The sequence below is a fragment of the Coenobita brevimanus genome, chromosome 68 (genome assembly GCF_032717465.1).
Source record: "Coenobita brevimanus isolate Jiangsu-jjx chromosome 68, ASM3271746v2, whole genome shotgun sequence".
In the NCBI taxonomy this organism is placed as follows: domain Eukaryota; kingdom Metazoa; phylum Arthropoda; class Malacostraca; order Decapoda; family Coenobitidae; genus Coenobita; species Coenobita brevimanus.
This window is the reverse complement of record NC_137021.1, coordinates 23,834,064-23,857,258: the sequence shown is the minus strand read 5'-3', so window position 1 is coordinate 23,857,258 and position 23,195 is coordinate 23,834,064. Positions and strand designations below refer to the sequence as shown.

Sequence of the window (23,195 nt, the reverse complement as noted above, 5' to 3'; positions counted from 1 at the left end):
TCCTTCTGGAGGCTAACTCTCTCAACTTTTGAATAGATCGGTGTATTTGTCTTCGCATTTAAGATTTTCTGTGACATGGTGCGTCACAAAGGAAGGTAACAAAGATGCTTTACTAGGCCAACGTTCGTCCTCGACTGTACACTAACTAAAAAATTATTCGTCACCCTTGTGGTGTGATACATTATGACACACGAGCAAACAAATTCAAAGTTACCAACACTACTATATGAACACGGTCTCATTTTTTCGATTCACTTCAAAGCTCATTGCCCCCAGGTGTGGTGAATTATTATTTTTTTTCTTGGGGAGAGGGGGTTGTACATACAGTTTCAGACCAGAGATATCTTTTTTTCTGCTGCTCAGTATCAACACACAAAATTTCACAGTTATGAAATATTATATCGTACAGTTAGTTGCCTAGATGATAACCTCTTCATTTTTATTACTGAGAATCTGACTGATTAATTTCCATGTATGCCCTAGCTATTATAAACTAAGTAGAGTTCTGTATGCTGTTAGCCTCTCTACTTATTTTACCACTCAGATTCTTTGACTGTCTTGCATTCATGTAATGGAGTAAGAAAAGTGTTGTGTAGGGAAGGACGTGTACGTAAGAAAATAGAAATTAAAATTTTGTGCAGTTGCGGGCAAGAATCTCTCTCCACAGTTTTGTCGAACGGTAATGAAACTCCTATATAGTACTCTGAAAACTTTGACGAGCTTTGGCGATTGCCTCACTTGTTTGAAAAGTGATTGCTCGCTGTTTTGACATTTGTTATGAAATGATTCTATTTTTTTTTTCTGCAACTGTACATTAGCTTGGATGCAAGGGAGGGAGCCTGTGCAGTGTGAGGAAATTTTATGAGTGGCCCTGTCGGAGGAAACTGGTGAGAAAAGAGAATGCAGGAGCCAGTACCACCTGGTTGTTACCTGTAGCAGGAATAGTTTCTGACAGAATACAGATTTAGACAATACGATCAGTTACGGGTACACGATTATGGAGACAGGCTGGCTTCAGGGAGAAGAGAGAAAGCGTCAGACAAATAACTGAACTAAGTTGTCTGATAAAAGCAGATAGGAATTTGTTATAATTTTAGATTCCTAGATCATCAGCTGTAGTTTATGCATAATGCAATCAACAGAGTCATTCGTGTAAGACATATACTACATTTTTAGTGTGCACTTCCTTAACGACTTCAATCTGAAGACATATTTTTCATTTTTTATTTTTTGTTACCTTCATTGGATTATATTAAGTTTAGGGGAACATTTCAAACGGGAGTGGTTATATATAGCCTCAGTTGCCTCCTCCACTGCTGATGATCCTTCCTAAATCGAAAAAAAACATCAGGCGGTATTTTGCCTGAAATGAAAAATATTTTATTTTATTGAAAAGGTTAATCATTGTAAGCAGGTTCAGACAGTTCTTCATATACAGTAGTACTGTTTCCTCTTTCAAGGTACGAGTATTTGCCCCTTCAACGTCACACCGTATCCAACATCATCAGTGGAAGTGTTGTTACGAACATGGCATACTACTCCGCCACACAGACAGCCATCCAACGATACAGCAGCATGAAGTCTCTCCGCCACGCTTGCATGTCAGTAGCCTCTTATGTCAAGGACATTTAACCTCTTCTGATTCTCATTTTCTCCTCCCGGCAGAAATTTCTAATCTGAGAGAGGCTTGGTATGTTTCTCTGCCCACGGATGATTCCCTCTGATATGGTACAGTAAAACGGGAAGTGACGGATGTGCTAAAGTTCACTCGATGGAATAATAGACGAAATACACCTCTACCTTTAGCCACTTTCGACACTAAATGAATATATTCTGTGTGAATATCATAAGTTTCATGTACAATGTGGTACCTTAGACGGTTAAAATCATGTCTACAGTATCTTCAGACAATTCTTCTCTTTAGTCAAATATTCTGTAATATGATTTTCCAGGCAGTTATTTTCATATATCAGTCTTCAGATAATTCGTTTCTTTAACCAACTATTACCTGTAGTGTATCATACCATCCTGCGAATGGCATTATAAAAGGTATCAGCGTGTTTAGTACCGCTGCCATTCCATGTCAGTCAGGTCCACATCGACAGAACAGTTCATAAACACAGACCGTATACATCATACACATACAGTGGAGAAAAATGCGGTACGTTGTATTTAGGATCACAAAACAGGATCCTTGTTTGCAATCTTGACAGACCATTCTGTCGAAAATTCTGTGGGAACCAAGCACTACTAATCCAGAAATGGGGAGAAAAATGTACAATAGATTAGAGCTGAGGTGAATGCTTTCCTTTCACTTCTGGGGTTCCGAACGAACTGAATTAATTTTAACGTAAATGATGACTGACAATCTAATTACCAAAAAAACTCATAATGCATTGACATGGTTTCGAGACGATGTAACGGAAATCTTGGGAGCAACTAGACAATCAGCTAACTGGTACTGAAAACACAAAAGTATTAAAAATAATTTTGACAGTATGGTTTCCCCAGTTGTTTGTAAGTAATAGTTGAATAGGTTACACTGTTTTTTTTTGTACATTTCAGCAAAAGTCTTTCAACATCTTAGCACCTTGGACCCTGGAACCCTGGACAAAGTGTCATACACCTCTAGGTCAGTGTTGATTGTATGCCTGTCTCACTAACAAATACCTCCATACATATTTTTGTATTTATCTTACAGTGTGATTCTGAGGCGTAAATGCATTACCTGCCTTGCGTTTAGAGCTGCCTTTAATGATATGCTGTTATCATGGCTACAAGGAAAATTAGAATATTCGTGGAGTAATGGCCTATCTGAAAGTTGATTTTCATTCAGATAAATTACAGTACTTCATGTTTCTCTATGAAACAATTATAGTATTCATTCAGCACTAAACGGAACTGTATAGTAATAACGAAACTGTTGTGACAACAAAATAGTGTCGAACCCTGCACTCTGTCAGGGCCTAAGTGGGTGAAATAGTAGATAAATGAGCGGTATTATCAGTGACACTAATATACAGCTGTAAAAGCAGATTGACTACCACACATAAATGATCTCTCATAACCATTTCACTTCCTTCGGTCTTGAAGCATTAACAGTTGAGGAATGTTCGATATGAAATGACTTTTTTTTTTTTAGCCATTTCAGTTTTGTCTGACAGTAAAATTAATGTCTGATTAATAATTACATACGGCATTGTTTAATACTTAGCGGAATTGTATAAAAGAGAATACAGTATAAGAACTTTGCCATACTGCCAAAGGATAGATAAATTCAATTGGCAAAGGGATATTTATTTTATTAACAAATTTCTTGGCACCATGGCTATGGCACTTCACTTCCAATCACGTTTTGTATGAGTCGAGTCCATAACTGCTTATCTCTTGAGTCGAAGCCTTTGTGCTAATATTTCACCAGGCTCAGTTCCTGCAGAATGACTCACCCATATTCCCATTCATTATCGCCCGCCATTAGAAGGAGGAGCAATAATGTTTTTGCCTGCCTCTATGTGTGTGTGTGTGTGTGTGTGTGTGTGTGTGTGTGTGTGTGTGTGTGTGTGTGTGTGTGTGTGTTCTTACCTAATTGTATCTTTACAGGAATGAGTCAAGCTCGTACTGTCCCGTGTCTTAAACAATATTTATCGTACATATCCTTAAATTTGTGAATTGTTTTGGCACACACTATTTCATTCGGTAATGCATTCCACTGATCAATTGCTCTGTTCGGGAATCTGAATTTCCTTACGTCTTTATCACCTCTCTTCTTATGCAGTTTTTTTGCAGTGTCCTCTTGCTGATGCTTCCCCATATGTTAAGTAATCATTTATGTCTATTTTCTCCTTCCCTGTTGAGCATTTATATAGCATTATCATGTCACCTCTTTTCCTTCTCTCCTGTAGTGTTGGTAGATTCAGTTTTTTTAGTCTTTCTTCGTAGCTTAGATCCCTTAAGCTTGGTATCCATCTTGCAGCGGCCCTTTGAACTTTTTCAATCTTGTCTATGTGTTTTTTGAGATAAGGACTCCAGACTACTGGTGCATACTCCAGGGTTGGTCTGATGAATGATGCTATTATCCTTCTTAGCATGTGTGTGTGTGTGTGTGTGTGTGTGTGTGTGTGTGTGTGTGTGTGTGTGTTATCAATATATCTCATGAACAGCTTGAGCTATCAACATGAAACCTTCAGAGCATCAATATATGACCAAAATCTTGGACGAGCTCGAAAATTCGGGGTCGAGATCAAGATCACCATAATGGCTGCCAAAGGTCAACTAGTTTTTATCGCCCGCCTTTAGCACTATTATACCTCATGAACGGCTATGAACATGAAGCCTTCAAGGTATGAGATATGGCCAGAAACTTGGACTTGGCCAACAGTATATTCTGGCGGGCGATTAGCATTCGACTCCCGTATGCTTTTCTTTCATTTATGATGACGTAATCAACTAATTTGCAGATGACCTTAAACAGTGACATGACAACTGGGGTCGGAAGTGAATCAATAGGGATCGAAAGTGAATCAATAATTACAATTGCAGACCATTCAACGAGATAGGATTTGTGGTACTCAGGGCTACTTCTATCCTACAAATCAACTTACGTCTCATTTATTCACTTATTCCCCCATTCGTATCCATCCCTAGTGAACCGATACTTTCGAAGCAATGTGCTAGTTACTGACAGCATAAACAAAAAGGAACATTCAGAGAGTACAGTACCCTCGCACCCACCGGTTGATCTTGCGGCCGAACATTTGATCTGGCTCTGTTACCTTTATCTTCGCCAGTGTGTTTCAGATTCAAATTCTTTTATCATTCCTTTACCCCAAACCCATTCATAAATCAGACTTTTTTAAAAATCTGTTACTCTGGCCACGTTACCACCGTAGTTAACCTCTCCCTTTGACTGTGACACCTGGTTCCCTGGTTTCAAAAATTTCTGCTTATTCTCGTCTTACCTTGAAACCTTCCTAATAAAAGCTGTATAGGTTAACCTTGACATGTGACCTTGATCTTTGATATTTTCTTTTCAGAAACTACAGATCAGGTCATTGACTGACCCTCCAGATTTCCATCAGGCTTAGGCCAAATCAGATCGAAAGTCCTTTAGATATTTTGTTCACTCTCAGATACGTGTGTCGAACTTTGCGTTGCCCTGTTGATTCACCTTAGACTTACTATTACTCTGTAAACAGACTACGTTCTTGCCTTAGCCCGAAGCATTAATAAGCAAGTATGTTCTAAATCGGAAACTTTCTATGTTGAATTTACCAGTCAAACTTTGAGCTACCCTGTCATCTTTACCTTTTGATGTATTGTCTAAAAAACAATAGGTCAGCCTCTTATCCATCCCTAAACTTTTCAATCAGGTTCAGTTATCATCAGATGAAAACTTTGTGAGTTACTTTGTTATCACACACACACACACACACACACACACACACACACACACACACACACACACACACACACACACACACACACACACACACACACACACACACACACACACACACACACACACACACACATGCAGGCGCTCGCTCGCGCGCGCGCGTCAAGTAAGACACAATACACTCTGACCCGTGGGTATAACATGCCAATATGTATCCATCTTTATACCACTTTGTTTCATAAAACACATGAACCAATATTTTATGACTAATTGCTATAACAAGTAGAAGAAGCCTCTGAGAGTGTAATAACCTCGACATACAGTTGGTCTAAACGCTCGTCTAAACGTTCAATAGGTACACCCGAAAGCACTAATTTCTTCCCATCCTATTAGCCGGAGTCGCGGCCAGTGACGACCGGGCGATCGAACACCCCACACCCACTACCCATACCCCGAACAACAAGGTAAAATATGCCTCCCCCCCACACACACAAAAACACACACACACACACACACACACACACTCAAAAAAAGTTGATACTCCTTTGTAGAAATAAAATACTTAAAATGACAACAAAATACTTTATTACATACCATATCAAATATCTATAAAAGTGTTAGGAAGCCCACCTCCTGGAGAACACTAAAAACATCAGTGAAATATCCGTATCGAGGACAGGCAGCAGGCACCATCTGCCCCCTCATGCCTATGGAGGAAACTCTGAAATAGGTTCCCAGACTTAGACACTCGACCAGCAAGTAACGGACAGTAAGAGGAACAAGGCAATTATCACAAAAGAAGGAGAAGAAGAAGAAGAAGAAGAAGAAGAAGAAGGAAGAGGAGGAGAAGCATTAGAAAAAGAAGAAGAAATAGGAGGAGGAGGAGGAGGAGGAGGAGGAGGAAACGGAGGAGGAGGAAACGGAGGAGGAGGAGATGAAGGAGGAAAACAAGAAGAAGGAGCAGAAAAAGAATGAGGAGAAGAAGGAGGAGGAGGAGAACGAAGAGGAGGAGAAGAAGGAGGAGGAGGAGAACAAAGAGGAGGAAAAGAAGGAGGAGGAGGAGGAGGAGGAGGAGGAGGAGGAGGAGGAGGAGGAGGAGAAGAAGAAGAAGAAGAAGAAGAAGGAGGAGGAGGAGGAGGAGAAGGAGGAGGAATACAAAGTAATACAAAGGAATGCAAACAGCAACAGACCTTATAGTCCTTTCGAGGCTGTTTTTTTGCAGAGAAGACTAGGACTATAAGATCTATTTCTACATGCTGAAGGATAGGGATAGTAAAGCAACAAGTCCCCCCCCACCCCCAAACCCTACAGTTAAAACTTTCAGGAAAAAGCAAAAAGGACCACCATGTAGCATGGAAAAACTGCATAGAAACACTGAAGAGGAAAGGTTACATTATATAATACTTTATCTTTAAACAACCAATTTCAGTAACATGGAAGAGAAATTAATAAAGTAAAATGAATAATCAAATAAATAAATAACCAAGGCATGACATTCTGTACGAGCACGTTGAGTTACCGGGGCGTCTGGAAACACAGTGTGGAAGGTGCATAGTGAGGATGTTCAAGGGTGGTCCAGCAGCCTTGCCTGGCACTTTTAAGGTAGGCAGCAGTCAATCAGGCCCCAGCTCCGTTCACTCCACTGAGACAAGGAATTCTCTTATGCAGGAGAAGTAAACAAGCTACTCCTTGATGCAGTGACCCCTGGTACATTAAAAAAAAAAAATCACGATGGTGGTCACTTGACCCATCACGTCCCAAGCTATCTCGCACCTCTGACACCCCCCAGTCCAGAGGTATTTTCGAAAAATTTTTTTGGGGGGGGGCTAAAACCTCCACTTTTGGTGAGAAACATCGAAAATTCGTAGAGAAATTGTTCACCTGAGGTTTAAAATACTCGATCCAGGTAGCAGTGCCTCCTTACCTTACTGGGTTTTCTAGCAGGCTGGCACCAAAGAAAACGAGTTCTATGGGAGGGTAAATATTTCACACCACTCACAAACGGTATTTATTTATTTACTTGGTATGAATTTATGTGTAGTACGAGAGTATATTGGTTTTCAAACAGTAATATAGGCATTATAAGCATTGTTTCACTCACTAACTCATCACCATACCTGACCTTTTTTTGCCACATTACCTGATCATCATTTATGACTGTTTCTTCCTCTGATGCTATGTAAACTTTGTCCTCCACATTGTCATCGATTGGGGAATCACTCTGGCCCTGAATGTCTTTATTGGCCAGGTCACTGGTAATAGGTGAATTGCCAAGATAATGGCATGAGGGGGAGGGGGGAGGTTATGCAGTGTAAGGCATTGTCCCTGCTTGGCATTTTGTAGAGGAATAGAGGAAGGGGTCCCGTGTATACGTATGAAAAATCACGCACAAAAATTGAAAATTGTGCAAATTATGAACCTTGCAATTGCGCAACGTACCAGTAAGTCGTCGGGACTGGCAAACGCAAAATGTTGCAACGTACCCATACGTCGATGGGACGCCCCGGGTTAGATAACAGGGACCCTCAGTGATCCACAGCCCATCACAGGTCGAAAGTAAGACTAGTGACCATTAACTGAAGGCTATCTTTGCACATCCCAGTTTGTGCTTATACTACTTTATTTGCATTTAATAAATTGAGAAATATCTAATGATGTGACGTTCTGCTATGCAGGGGTATGTTAAGTTTACAGGGTGTGTTGTAGACAGGAGGGGAACGAACCTATGTACAGTGGGTAAAAGTAATTTTCTATTTAGTTTTTGAATGTCTTAAGTGAGATACTGTTCATGGTATCTGTGAGTAATCTGTTCCAAATATTTACATCTCTACTGAAGAAGTATTTTGCTTCATGGAATTGGAAACGTTTTCCCATAATTTTGCACCCATTGTTCCTGGTTTGACTTGACTGGTCTATTTCAAAGTGTTTTTTCATGTCTAAATTGTCATATCCCTTCATGATTTTGAAAACCTCAATAAGGTCACCTCTTAACCTGTGTTTCGTTAGGCTTAATAATTTGTTTTTCAAAGCGTTCCTCATATTGTTTGTTTCTTAGTTGTGGTACTTTTGTGATTCTTCACTGTATTTTCTCAAATTTATCTATATCCTTTCTGTAATACAGGCACCAGAACTGCACTCAATACTCGAGATAGGGGCCCACTAGCGAACTGTAGAAGGCAAGTATGACATTTTCCGATTTAAGCTCGAAAGTTCTTCCAATAAAACTCACCAACTTGTTTATAATTTTAACCGGCTCAGCACACTGCTTACTTGGTTTTAGGTCATTTGATATTAGCACACCAAGTTCCGTTACACTGTGTGTACCTGATATCTTGATATTTTTTTTATATTGTAATTTACACAGACGTTATTACCCATATGAAGTACTTTGCATTTTTCTATGCTGAATTTCATTGGCTATTCTTATGCTCAGCTTGCCATAGTAATAAGTACATTTTGCAACCGCTGCCACTGTATCACTGAAGTTACTCATTGGTTATTTTAGTATCTTCTCCATATTTGGATATTTTAGAATTTAGACCTTCATCAATGTCATTTATGTAGATAATAAAAAGTACTGGTTCAAGTACTGAGCCCTGGGGAACGCCACTAATCACATTACGCCATTTGGATTCCTTTTGTTTACCACAACTTTCTGTTTCTGGCCTGAAACCCAGTCTTATAACCATTTCTGTGTATTTCCTTTGATTCCATGTGCTTCTATTTTGCTTACGAGACGCTTGTGAGGGAGTGTCAAATGCTTTCTAATAGTCGAGATCTATTTTAGCTAGTACATCATGGAGAAGTTCAGTATGTTAGTTAAGTATGAACGTCAATGTCTGAATCCATGCCGCGAGTTTTGATTACATTATTTTCTTTTAGATAATTAACTATTCTTCTCTTATGATTGTTTTCATTAATATGCACATTACTGATGTTAACCCACCGTGTGCCTGGGCCGTTTTAAAACAATCTGACATAATTCCGCAGCCAGTGCCAGTGCCATTTTAAGATGGTTTAAAATATAAAAATTCACTGTGACCACATTTTTCAAGATTCACGGGTAAAAACTGGCAGGCATGTATGGTAACTGTTCCTCTACCATCCCGCAGGCTGTCAAGGCCATACACTCACTCGCTTCCCCTCTCATGCTCGCTTTGCCTCCCTCTGCCTGTGTGCCTTACCCAGTGCTGTACATAATGAAGACATTTTGTACATATTTTCATGTAAATGTAAGTGTAAATATTTTCTTGTAAGTCCAAGGACTGTATAGTGAAGTCAAGTTGTAAATACCTTCTTGTAAGGACTGTACATAATGAAGTCAGGTTGTACCAATCTTCAAGTAAGTGTAAGATAATGCATTCACAGTGAGAAAGACACGCAAATTGTGAAAGATGATGAAGTAATAAGTAATCAGAAAAGTGTACTGAACATTGCTATACCTTCCCAGCATAAATATCTGAGTATACCTTACATAGAAAACGGCTTTCTCTCACGTAGGTGGTGAGCATCAGAGAGCGGCTATACCTGTACACGAGTATGCAGGACTCAATAAAACCCATTTCCAAGCATCAGTGAGCATTTTAATGGAGAAATTCGTTGTTTCCACAACAAAATCTATCATTTTAGCCAAAAAAAAAAAAAAAAAAGGTCAAAAAATGGCTGGCACTGGGGTGACCCATAGGGCTAAAAATAGCCAGCAAATGGCGGGTTAACTGATTGGTCTGTAATTACTTGGGAGCCACTTATTTCTTTTTTTGAAAATTGGTCTTACATTTACTAGTTTCCACTAGAGTGGCACTTTCCCAGTATTAACAGTTTCTTAAATAACTCAGACAGTGTCAGCAATAACTCATTTTTTTGCATCTCTGAGATTTCTCAGTGACATTTTACCAGGGCCTGGGGTATTATTTATTTCATTTTTCATTCATTCATTGCCAGACGCCATGTATCCCAGACGGGGTGGCCAAGGGCTTAGAGTTAATTGTTTTACAGGGAGGGGCACTAATCCTCCACCAACCCCACTTGACACGTAGGGATGCCAACAGCATCTAGTGTTCCCAGGCGGTCACCCATCCAAGTACTAACCAGACCCAACATTGCTTATTATTTATGACTGTATTATTTATGGCTGAAAGGATATCGTTATTGTGGATTGTATAGTTACTGAGGACTGTGTTATTTACTTTGTTTATGGGCGACAGTAGCCTTCTGGTGATGTTTTCTACTGTAAAAACAGATGCAAAACAATCGCTAAGAATGTTCACCATTTTGACCCCATTTTCTGTGTGTTTGCCATTGTTTCTAGAGGGCCTATTAATGTAGTCAAAACCTTTTTCTTTCTAATCCAACCGTAAAATTCTTTAGGATTTTATTTGCACTTATTATCAATATAGATCTCCAATTCTCTCTTGCTTCGTTTGATAAGTCTTTTCTTTCGATATGGAGAAATCAGGAGGAGCAGGAGGAGGAGGAGGAGGAGGAGGAGAAGAAGGAGGAGGAGGAGGAGGAGACGAGAAAGAAAGAAGGAGGAGGAGGAGAAGAAGATGGAAAAGATGAAGGAGAACAAAGAGGAAAAAACATGTTAACTGCATCCTCCTAACTATTCCAGGATTAGTCACAGTATTAAGAAACTTACATAACATGGAAGCCATGCATCCACCTAAAACAGCCAGAACCTGTACAGGAAACTGCACAACTGGCTGGTACATGCAGGTGTTGCAAACAATACCTATTTCCTCTCTAGATCCCAACACATAAGACAACCAGTCATTGGTATGACAAAGTTAAGTAGTTCATTGGGCAGTCACAACTTTCCTCCTATCCATGTGTTGATCAGTTTATTAATGAAGGAGTTGCAATCCGTGTTAACAATCGTTTTGCCAATAATACCCAGCTACTGATAAAGCTAGACATCGTTTTCCCCTTCATATTACCCCCCTCCCCCATCTTGCTCGTTCTCCGTCATGGTACAGGAGTGTTGGATTACCAGGTGTCCTAAATCTGAAAAATGAGCACTGGAACACAGTTGTTGAATTACATGTTAACCCGTACAGTGACTTTGTAGCTAAAATAACAACATCCCTCACAGTCATATTAGACACTTCAATCAGGTTCTGGCCAAGATCCTTGAAAACAGAGCATGGTACTGCACTGTCCACAAGTAAGAATATAGAACCCTTAAATATTACGTCCAGTTGCCATTACGTCCATCCCCACTCTGCTTTGTTGAAGATTTGTGTTCGACTATGTCTACATTAACATTGCAGGTTCAGTCGACCTTCAGCATTTGTAAATATGAACCCATTGTGCACCATACATTGCCATGTTAGTTTCTAACACTTCATTTATCGAAGTTTGGACCATTGCTAACCCTCCGTATACTTTGCAGAAGCATTTGACTTGGCCAATCACAATAAAATAATTTCGAAGATTGATAATCTTGGGCTCCAGGTGTGCTTGATTACAATGACTGGTTCTGGACAGCCCCCTCTTCATCTCCCTCCCCCTCTGTGGTGTAACACTGATACCTAGAAGGTTCTATTTAGTTTTTTCACGCTCATTAACAACATTCTTAAGGGACACCTACCATCCAGTGTCACTACTGACAACATCTTCCTCGACCATTGTGCACTCAAGAACATTATAAACAATTTACAAGAGTCTGATGCCATAAGTAATGCCACCATCAATCATGCTAAGACAAGCATGTGCATCAAACTGGGGACAAACAACAAATTCCTTCCTGACATAAGTGGGACACTAACTTCATTCATGATTATGATATCAGGCTCCTCAGTAACATTATACATAACATCTTAAATTAGAAGAGCCACGTCTTCAGTCTCAACTAATGTGCATCGTGTTCCCTATACTTACTCCGATGTCTGATGTTGCTAGGTGTTCCGCCGACCGATATGAAGACTGTACACATCATCATTTTACCCTTCGGTGTTGTGTGTTAGCACAGGCTGCCGCGTGGAATTGTGTGTCTCATGTCAAGATATTCTCTAAATGGTAGGACTTCAGTTTCAAGGAGTAAATAAGCTATGGGTATAGCTCGTGATGATGCACTGGACGTTGTTCTGTATGGTCTGCAAGGTATTACAGTGGACAGGATGAGGGCTGATGCCGAGAGGCTAGTGTCACTGATCTAAATCATATTTCAAATTTAAATTTCCGTTTGCTTGGACACATACCCCAGATCAAACATTATCACCAGTATGGTTACAAACTGATACTACTACTGCTACTACTACTACTATTACTACTACTAATAATAATAATCCATCCATCATCCAATCCTACGTTGCCCCATGGGAAGCGTAGGAGCCCAGGGCTAGGCTAATTAATAATTAATAATAATAATAATAATAATAATAATAATAATAGTAATCCTGCCATCTGAATTCCTCTAGATTATGGTGAGTTCTCAAAACGAGTCACTGGTATAATGTATAATCAGGAATAGGGGTATATCCTATGTAATCATCCCTCCCCCCCCCTTCCAGCTCAAGTATTCCTTAAGAAAGATGCAAAGTTAAACCTACAATTTCAGTCACAATACTTTTAGTCTTTACAACGAAAGGGCATTTTTTCCACATACCGGAAAATGGACATAGTAAAAATAATCCAGAATGAAATATATGTTGATACCATATCGTCAGCTACGCTTTTACAAAGAGTGTCAGTGTGATGATGGACTACTTTTAGATTTGGCAACAATAACTGTGCTTTTTTCTTGTCGAAGTGCTACCGATTTTGATATTTGATACTTGTAAGTGTTGGGCTGCTTTTCAGTACCTTCTCTCGGAGGTGCCCCTCTCTTCTCTGTATACCTAAATAGTAAATACGGTATTATTAGTCAAGAAAATCATCTCCCCCTCCCCCTCCGTAATCAAAAGAAGTGCCAGTGTGTGTGTGTGTGTGTGTGTGTAATTCACCGGGTCGGTCAGGATCACTTGATGGTCGTGATCGTCAGCTTTATACTCTCCCGGAAAGGAGCTGAGAGCTCATATAGTCCGATCTAAGGGCAAAGCTGTGACCTTCACACACACACACACACACACACACACACACACACACACACACACACACACACACACACACACACGTCCCCTTGCTCAAGGGGGACAGTAACCACCCACTTCATCAGTGAAACTTTTCGCAACCTGAGTGAGGCGCGAACTCCCGGCCACCAGTTGGCAAGCGAGAACGTTACCACTGCACCAGCGAGCGGTGTGTGTGTGTGTGTGTGTGTGTGTGTGTGTGTGTGTGTGTGTGTGTGTGTGTGTGTGTGTGCGTGTGTGTGTGAGGGAGATAATAGGTCCTTGGCTCGGTCCCTCCATGGGGGCTTATGTCTTCAAGGGAAACGGACCCAAGTGGAAAAATAGGCCCAGCGATCCAAAGCAGGGCCATGGGTACTTGAAAAATAGGCCCATGGGGGAAAATAGATACAGGGAAAATAGGAACAAAGAGGAAAATATATCCTATCTATCTATCTATAGCCCGACGCCCTAATCCCACAAAGGGTGGCCGCAGACAAAACGCCTCCAAGTCACTATGTCACCCACCATTTGACTACCCTCCCCCGAACTCACTCCTCCCTCCCTCATATACCTCTCAACTCTTACAGGAATGGGTCAAGCTCGTACCGTCCCGTGTATTAAACCATTTTTATCATACATATCCTTAAATTTTTGCATAGTTTTGGCTCACAGTTTCATTCGGTAGTGCATTCCACTGATCAACTGCCTTATTTGGGAAACTGAATTTCCTTACGTCTTTGTCACCTCTCGTTTTATGCAGTTTTTTGCAGTGTCCTCTGGCTGTTGCTTCCCCATAGATTATCACTGGTCTACATTTTGATTTTTTTTTCTGCCTGTTTAATCATTCGTACAATTCGAGAGTGCTGATTTCGTACATACTTTCAAAAATTATCTAGAACGTCAAAAAATTTTCACAAAACACATGAGTATATTTACGCAATAAAGGGAACATGGCCGGCATTAAACGGCACTGTAATGGAAATTCACTGGAATGGCTACCACAAAAATGCATAAATGTGATGCGCAAGACAATTGATTAGCACTGGCAGTTGATCTAAGGCTGGAATTTCCTTCTCTTAGATTTCCTAGGGTATTCAGTGTCTGAACAGTCGCGCTGCAAGCACCAGCAGTACTGTGTCATCATGCTGACATTGCATCTCCCCTGATACCTGTGCTCCATCGCCTTGATGTCCTGGTGAAATCTTTCACCTTGTTCGTCACTGGTTGCGCCGAAATTCTCTGGAAAAAAGTTCATGTGACTGTGCAAAATATGCACTTTCACGCTCATGTTTGTCCCCAAGTCTCCCAACAACGTCAGGAGAGTTTCCGCAATGAATTCATAGTTTTCTGCTTTCTCGTTTCCAAGAAAATTCGAAACTACATTGGCAAATGCAGTCCAGTAATCTCTTTCACTCTGTGTCACTGATTTCACGAATTCTTCATCCTTCATGAGCATCCTTATTTGTGGGCCGTCGAATATTCCTGCCTTAAGTTCTTCGTCCGAAAGTGCAGGGAACTTCAAGCAAAGATATAGGAAGAATGCGCTTTCCATGTTGAGAGCTTTTACAAATTGTTTCATCAGACCTAATTTTGAAAGTAGTGGGGGCAGGAGAACCTTGTGAGGTTGAACTAGCAGTACATTTTTGATGTTCTCTCCAACTATGAACTGTTCTCTGGATGGCCATTCCTTACGTATCGAATGTTACTTCTTCGCACAGCTGTCCCAGAGACATAGAAAACAAGGAAACTTGGTGTATCCTCCTTGCTGCCCTAAAATCATCCATAGCATCTTCAAGTCACTGCACACCATCCAGTTATGATCATTGTAATTTATTTTTTCAAGAACCAGTTTCATTGTGTCGTTTGTTTCTTTCAAGTTGACTGAATGACCAATAGGAATGGAGGCAAGTTTGTTGCCGATGTTCAGTGGCACACACTTCAAACTTCTCTTCGAACTGTCAATAAAGAGTCTCCATTCATCTGATGTGTATTCACATCCCATCTTCTCAATCAGCCCTTTAATATCATTACAATAAACAAAACCATTTTCATTTGTGAAGTCATGCAGTAAATCTGTTTCTCGGTTCCGGTACTTGATGTTTGTTCTGGTTGCCAACATGTTCTTATCCTTGAGCCTTGACCCCAATAATTCCGGAGATGACTATGGCAGACTGAGATCCCTTACCAAATCGTTCAGTTCAGCCTGCATGAATAGCCCCATACTCTTGATATTGCTACCTGAGGTAAAATATTCATTGTCATTAGCATCAGATAGTTCAGGCGTTCAACTTTCATCCGAACTATTGACATCTAAATTGGTGAAAGTAGGCACAGGGACTTCATCCGAGTGAGGAACAGGCCAGATTGCTGGGAGATGATTGGGATACTCAGTGCAGGTTTTCATCTTCGAGCTGAAACCGAACACATCGACCATGCAAAAATAGCAATCTGTCAGATGGTTTTGGGATTCCCTCCATACCATCGGAACTCCAAAACTGAGACTTTTCCTCTGAGATTTTGTCCATTGCCTGAGATTCTTAACACATGTCCTGCACACCTTTTGGGGTGCCCATGGTCTCTCCTGGTCACCAAGAGGAACACCAAAGGGCGCAATATGCTTTGCAAATGAACTTTGGTTTTTGTGTGCTGTTTTGGTGTAGTAAAAGATCCACAGGTATAGCAAAACACATCAGGATTGGCTTTACATTTTCTACGAGAAGCCATTGTCTTCTGCGAAACAATCAGTATAAATGAAGCAATAGCTGGCTCGACCGATTAGTACGACACTGATGCCGCAGTCATCCAACCGACAAGTAACCCCTCCCTACCAGGCGTTCAGTAGACAAGTAACCCCTCCCTACCGGGCGTTCTGTAGACAACTAACCCCTCCCTACCAGGCTGCTGAATTATATCAGGTGGAGGTGCTTCTGGTCCCCGCTTCTCGGACTGACAAAGGGGTAAACACCGCATGTACTCGACAACAACCGAAATATTGGGGTCATAGCATAATATGGCATTTTATATTCACCTACCTCAGCATTACATTATAATGAGACCATTTCAGTGACAGCATTTTGTGGGAATATTTGACGTTCTAGCTGAAAATGGTTGTGATTATTGGAATCAGCATGCCAGAAATACCGTTAATCTGGTATGAGCTGCTTTTCAGCAAAAGTCATGTAGACCAGTGATATACTCATTGATGACTATTTTCTCTTTCCCTGAGATGCATTTAGATAGTATAAACATGTCTCCTCTTTTCCTTCCATCTTGGAATGTTGGAAGGTTCAGTTTTTTCTAGTCTTTCTTCACAGCTTAGATCATTTATGCCTGGTACCCATCTTGTAATGGTCCTTTGCACTTTTTCAATCTTATCTAGGTGTTTTTGGAGACAAGGATTTCAGACTACAGATACATATTCCATGGTTGGCCGGATGAGTGATATTATTATCTTTCTCAGCATGTCTTCATTTATATACAGTATGTGAATGATATTCTCATATTAGCAAGCAGGGAATGCATGTTCCATACCTTCTCATATATGTTGTCAGCCAGAGACAGTCTGTAACTTATAATCACTCCTAGGTCCTTCTTTTCTGATACGTGTAGGTCTGAACTTAATAGCTCATAATCCTAATCTGGTCTTTTTTCACCTTTAACAAATGTAATTACTATGCATGGCATTTGTCCACACTGAATTCCACTTGCCATCTATTTCTCTATTCATGAAACTTATTTAAATCTCCTTATAGCTCTCTGAAAGAGTCACTGTTTTTAATTCCCCTTTGTATTTGTGCGTCATCAGGAAACATATTTAGATAGCTTCCATTTCCAATGTTGCTGCCTATAACATTTATAAATATTAAAAACATAACTGGTGCCAGCACTGAGCCCTGTGGAACTCCGCTAGTAACTTTCCTCCATGATCAGTATTTACCTCTTATTCCTGTTATTTCCTTTTTTCTGAGAAAATCCTGCATGCAACAGCACAGATTGCCTTTGATTCCTTCTTGATGGTATAGTTTCCCTAAAAGTCTTTGGTGTGGTACTCTGTCAAATGCTTTCTTAAAATCTAAATGGATACTGTCCACCCATCCTTCTCTTTTCTGCAGTGTTTCTGCAACTTTATCGTAGCATGTTAATAGATCTGTAACTCATGTTTTTATTTTCTAAAACCGAGTTGTCTTTTTGTGATCATATTGTATTTTTCCACATGATTTACCCAAATTTTTTTCCTAGCTTTTCTAGATATTTGTAAGTATACATGGTTCAGACAGGAGGATGGTAGGGTTGTTGACAGAGCATTGATGGTCGTGTCCAGGAATGGAAGAGGAAGATTGTTCGATGTGAGAGTTTTAAGATGGGAGGGTGGAGGTATGTCTGACAACTACCTGCTGGAGGGAAAGTTGAGAGTAGGTAATAGATGGGTGAGAGCCAGGAGAGTTAGGTGTGGCAGGGAGGTTTTGAAAGTGGGTGAGTTGGATGAAAGACAGAAAATGATAGAGTAACAGGAGAAATTGAAAGATGGATGGAATGCAGTGAAAGATCAGGAAAATGGCAGTGTGGAGGAGGAATGGCAGTTGTTTAAGAGTGCTGTGGTGGGGCATGCGGAAGAGGTGTGTGGTGTGAGACGAATGGATGGTGGTGTAAGAAAGGGAAGTGAATGATGGTGCAAGGAAGTATGTATGACTATGGCTGAGAAGAGACGTGCATATGAAGTGGGGCTGCAGAGGAAGGATGCGATGTCATACGAGAGGTATAAGGAAAAGAGGAATAGGGCAAGAAGGACTGTGCATGATGCTCAAGTGGCAGCAGATGAGAGATGGGGTAGGCAGTTGACTCAGAATTTTCAACAGAATAAGAAAATATTTTGGAAGGATGTGAAGAGGGTGCGAAAGGGTGAGTCTCAGACAGAAGAGCGAGTAAAAGTAGAGGATGGAAGGATGTTGATTAAGGTGGATGCAGTAAGGAAGAGATGGGTGGAGTATTTTGAAAGATTGTTAAATGTAGAGGAGGAAAGGGAGGCTGAGATTGTGGCAGATGGAAAGGTGCAAGGAATAAATGTGTTGGGAGAGTTGAATGATTCTTTGATGACTATGGAGTAAGTGCAAGAGGCAGTAAAGGAGATGAAAACATGGAAAGCAGCAGATACAGATGAATGTGCTGTGGAATGCCTGAAAAATGGTGGAGCGACTATTGTTGAGTGGTTGGTTAGATTGTTGAATGTGTGTTTTGTGAGAAGTATGGTGCCAGTTGAATGGGCAAGTGCTTGTGTGGTTCTGTTGTATAAAGGTATGAGTGATAAGTATGAAAGTACTAGCTTCAGGGTATAAGTCTGTTGAGTGTTGTAGGTAAGGTCCATGGTAGAGTGTTAATTAAGAGAGTTAGAGAGGGTACAGAGGGAGTGATTGGTGATGAGCAGTGTGGCTTTAGGACAGGGAAGGGATACGTGGATCTGGTGTTTGCTGTGAGACAGGTGTGTGAAAAGTATTTAGTGAAATGCAAGGGATGTGTTTTGGGCGTTCATGGATTTAAAGAAAGCATATGACAGAATTGGTAGGAAGCCTTTGTGGAGTGTTTTAAGATTGTATGAACTTGATGGTAAGTTGCTTTAAGGAGTGAAAAGTATTTAAAGTAAATAGTAGACCGTGTGCAACAGTAGGAAATGCTGTGAATGACTGGTTTCCCGTGAGAATGGGGCTGCCGCAGGGATGTGTGATGTCACCTTTGTTGTTTAATATTCATATGGATGGTGTTTTAAGGGAGGTGAATGCAAGAGTGTAAGTTGGAGGCTTGAGTCTGGAGTCTGAATAAGCTGCTGTTTGCAGACGGTACTGCACTGGTGGCTGATTCAGAGAAGCGAGTGAGACAGTTGTCAGAAGAGTTTGGAAGGATGTGTGAAAGGAGGAAATTAAGGGTAAATGAGAATAAGGGTAAAGTGATGAAGTGTACAAGGTTGCTAGATGGTAGGAGGATGAATACAGTTTTCAACGGTGAGTTGCTTGAGGAGGTAGAGTATTTTACGTATTTAAGGTCACATATTGCTGTGGATGGAAGAATAGATGCAGACGTGAAGTTTAGGATGAATGAAGTAGGAAAGGTGCTGGGAAGAATGAAAAAAGTGTTTAGATGTCGTATGCTTAGAATAGATGTAAAGAGAAGGCTGTTTGAGGGTGTTGTGATACTGACTGTGTTATATGGGGCTGAAACGTGGAATATGGGTGCAGTAGAGGGGGAAAGTTTGAATGTAATGGAGATGAGGTGTCTGAGGAGTATGTGAGGAGTGACACTTATGGATCGAGTGAGAAATGATGAAGTGCGAAGGAGAACTGTGGTTGTGCGGGAGTTGGCCGAACAAGTTGGGCAGAGGGTGTTGCATTGGTTTGGGCAAATGTAGACAATGGATGATGAGCAATTGGTGAAAAAGATAACTGAATCGGATGTGAGAGATGTAAGACTGAGAGGGAGACCACGAATAGGATGGATGGACAGTGTGAAGAGAGCGTTGGATGTGAGAGGGATGTCTGTTGAGCAAGGAAGGGAGGCTGCCCATGATATGAATGATTGGAGGGAAACTGTGAATGAATAAATGATGATGCAGCCCTGAGGGGATGTTCTCCCGCATTTGGTAGATCAGTTGATCAGATCATGTGCAGGTAAGGGGCTGAGTTCATTATGATGTGGCAGGGGTAAACTACCTCTGCTGTCAAACCCTGCTGCTGATGTCACTGCACAGTTGACCCTCGTGTGGTGTGGTGCGATGAGGATCTGTCCCTTCTCCCCTTGAGGCTAAGATGCAAATGAATGCGTGTGTGTGTGTGTGTGTGTGTGTGTGTGTGTGTGTGTGTGTGTGTGTGTGTGTGTGTGAATAAATTGGGAGTGTATTTTCCTGTCTCGGGTACCTCCCTTTCACTGGGGGAACCAGCCTAGGTATATAGATAGATAACTTTTTAGTAACTAGCTTACAACACAGGTCAAGGGAAACTGGTCGGTAGTTGAGTGGATTTTGTCTATTTCCTTTTTTGAATATGGGCTCAATATTTGCTTTCTTCAAAATATCAGGTAGTTTACCTTGACTTAAGAATTCTTTGAATATTAAACATACTGTACTGGTATGCTTAACTTTTCTGATCATTCATGCAGCACCCAACCTGAAATTTCGACAGGACAATTTGTGTTCCCTTTGTCTAATTTATTCAACAATTCCTGTACCTCTTGTTTCGATATTTGTATATCTGGTAATATGTGGGGGCATGCAAGTTCCTTATCATCTCTCAAAATAACTTTCTTCTGTAAAAACAGATTGGAAATTATTTTTAAGAATTTCACGAATATATTTTTCTTGGATACAGGTTATCCCCTTATCCATGACGGACTGTATTTTACCTTTAATCACTAGTTATGTTTATAATGTCTACCTCAAACTGTCTTTGAGTTTGCCTATCCTTGTATAATCATTTCTTACCTGTTTATAGTTGTTATGTGCCTTCTCACTATCTTGTCTTCTATATCTATTCCACAGCAAGTCTCTTTTCTCTTTTAATTTTTTACATTCTGTGTTAAACCACTTCCTTATCCTTATTTCTGTTTCTTTGTGCTGAGGGAGATAATTTTGGACTCCCGTTTCATAAAATTCACAGAGTTTTCTATATATAACATTTACATCTTCTCGTCTAAGCTCCTTTTCCCATTCTATATCTATGAAGTACGTCTTTGGTCATGGAAGTTGCCCTTTTTGTAGTTTAGGTTCTTTTTCTAACATTCATTACCGCTAACTATATCATATGCAATCCTGAAGTTGCAGTTTATTATTGCGTGTTTGCCTTTGCCAAATCGAAGGTGATACATTATGCTGTCAATATCATTAACTTGCCTAGTAAATATACGATCTAATAATGATGGATCGTCTGGTCCTCTTTTTCTGGTATTTTCCTTTATATGGCATGTTAGGAAAAACTTCTGTACAAGATCCAGGAGCTTTTGATCTCAGCAGATTTCATAATATCTTACATCTAGAGTATTCCAGTTTATATTTGTATTGGAATCTCCAGTAATATAATTCTGTCATATTTCTCTTCCATTCTATCTAGTAGGGCTCTAAAACTCTGAACTGTACTTCCTGCCAGGTCTTCATATTCACCTCTCACCCAAGTGTTTGTTTTGAGTGGCATGTATAAATTTGCCACAGTTATTTTACCTTCAGATGTGTTAATTTCTAATGCAATCAACTGTACTTGTGAAGGTATATCTAGTTCTATCTCTTTGACTTGTAGATTTTTCTTTGTTAATACCAGAACTCCTTTTCTTCAGAATTCTATCTCCTCTTCATATTTTGTAATCCTCAGTGCTTAGGGTGCCGTTTGATATCCTGGGAATTAATTTTGTTTTAGTTTGGGAAATAATTTGAGGTTCCATTTCTATGGTATAGTCTGTTATTTCTAATAATTTGGATACCATTCCATCTACATTTGAGTACATTAACTGAATCATGTTGTTTACATATTTGATATAGTTTGAGTCTACTGCCTTCGTTTTTCTTAGTCCCTGTTGTTTATGTACCACTTTCTTACTTGTAATCCCAGGACTTTGTAAAAAAAAAAAAAAAAAATGCTCCTCTCTTCCTCTGACCTTTCCTCATTTTGTGTTTTTGCCTCTTCCCTCTTCTCCTATAGCAATCCCCTTTCTGCCTGAGTTAGACATCTTTTTAGCCATACTTTTTTAAATTCCTCTTTCTTCATTAGTTTCGTAGCATTTTTTAATATTTCCTCTACAGTGTTCACCTTTGGAAGGTTACTTCCAGCGACCTTGACATATTTCTCTCATATTTCCTTAGCCTTTTGTTTTCTGTATTATCTTTATCACAGATATCATCTGATGCTCCTTTCAATATGCTAATCATATATACCATCTCCTTTTTGTCCTTCAAGATTCTGTTTCTTATTTTTTCTTCATCTATATCACTGATTACAAGAGGTTTGTTGATATCTGCTGAATCTTTTACAAGTTTGGGGTTGTTTTTAATTATTTCTTTCTCTTCCTTTCTAGCGCTTTTTTTCAACTTTGTTTCTAAATCTTTCTTTTATTTTTCCCATATCAGCAAATGTAGTTCGCAGTTCATCTTTGCAGTTTACCATCTTCTCATTCAGCTGGGTTATTTTCTCTTCAATATCTCTGCTTTGGACTATGAGACTGCTTGCTTGCCTTACTGTTTCTATATCACTTCTGAACTCCTCCATAATTCTCTCATGATTGACAACTGTACTCGCCATTTCACTAGTTTCCCGTCTCAGTGAAACTACCTCAGTTGACAGCTTGTTGTCTCTTTTTTGTTTCAATCTTTTACTATTTTTTTCATTTTCTTCCTTCTGCATGGATAGTTCTTTTTTTAATTTCATTTATTTCCATTTCAAAAGTTTTCTCCAATTTAATCACTTTCTCTGCTAATTTACTATATGTGTCCACATCAACCACTTCTGGGTAGAAATCATCATCCTGCTGTCAGCCTTTATCCCTTCTCTTAACTCCTTCCACAGCCACCTTTCTAAGGGCGGTACTCATTTTGCAGAAATATCATTCTTACTTAGAAAGATAACCTTTACTTCCACATTTGCATCTCCCTGCTACCCTCCTGGTGATAATGACGACACCTAGCTGATGTTTGCGTTGTATCAGCGAATTCCTTTAGTGCACTGACTTGGATGTATTCTTTTGTTTGGACAACACTTTTTGCTTATACCTGCTCTACTATATTA

General features: G+C 40.1%; 1 protein-coding gene across 1 annotated transcript in view; it reads left to right on the top strand.

The window, feature by feature from the left end:
• Positions 1 to 23,195, top strand: part of LOC145405864 (sodium-dependent multivitamin transporter-like) — a 124,410-nt gene that overhangs the window by 68,281 nt on the left and 32,934 nt on the right. Inside the window, exon 5 of the mRNA XM_080277120.1 lies at positions 1,461 to 1,601. Within this exon, the coding sequence (XP_080133246.1) occupies positions 1,461 to 1,601 (141 nt within the window). The remainder of the gene's footprint in view (positions 1 to 1,460; positions 1,602 to 23,195) is intronic.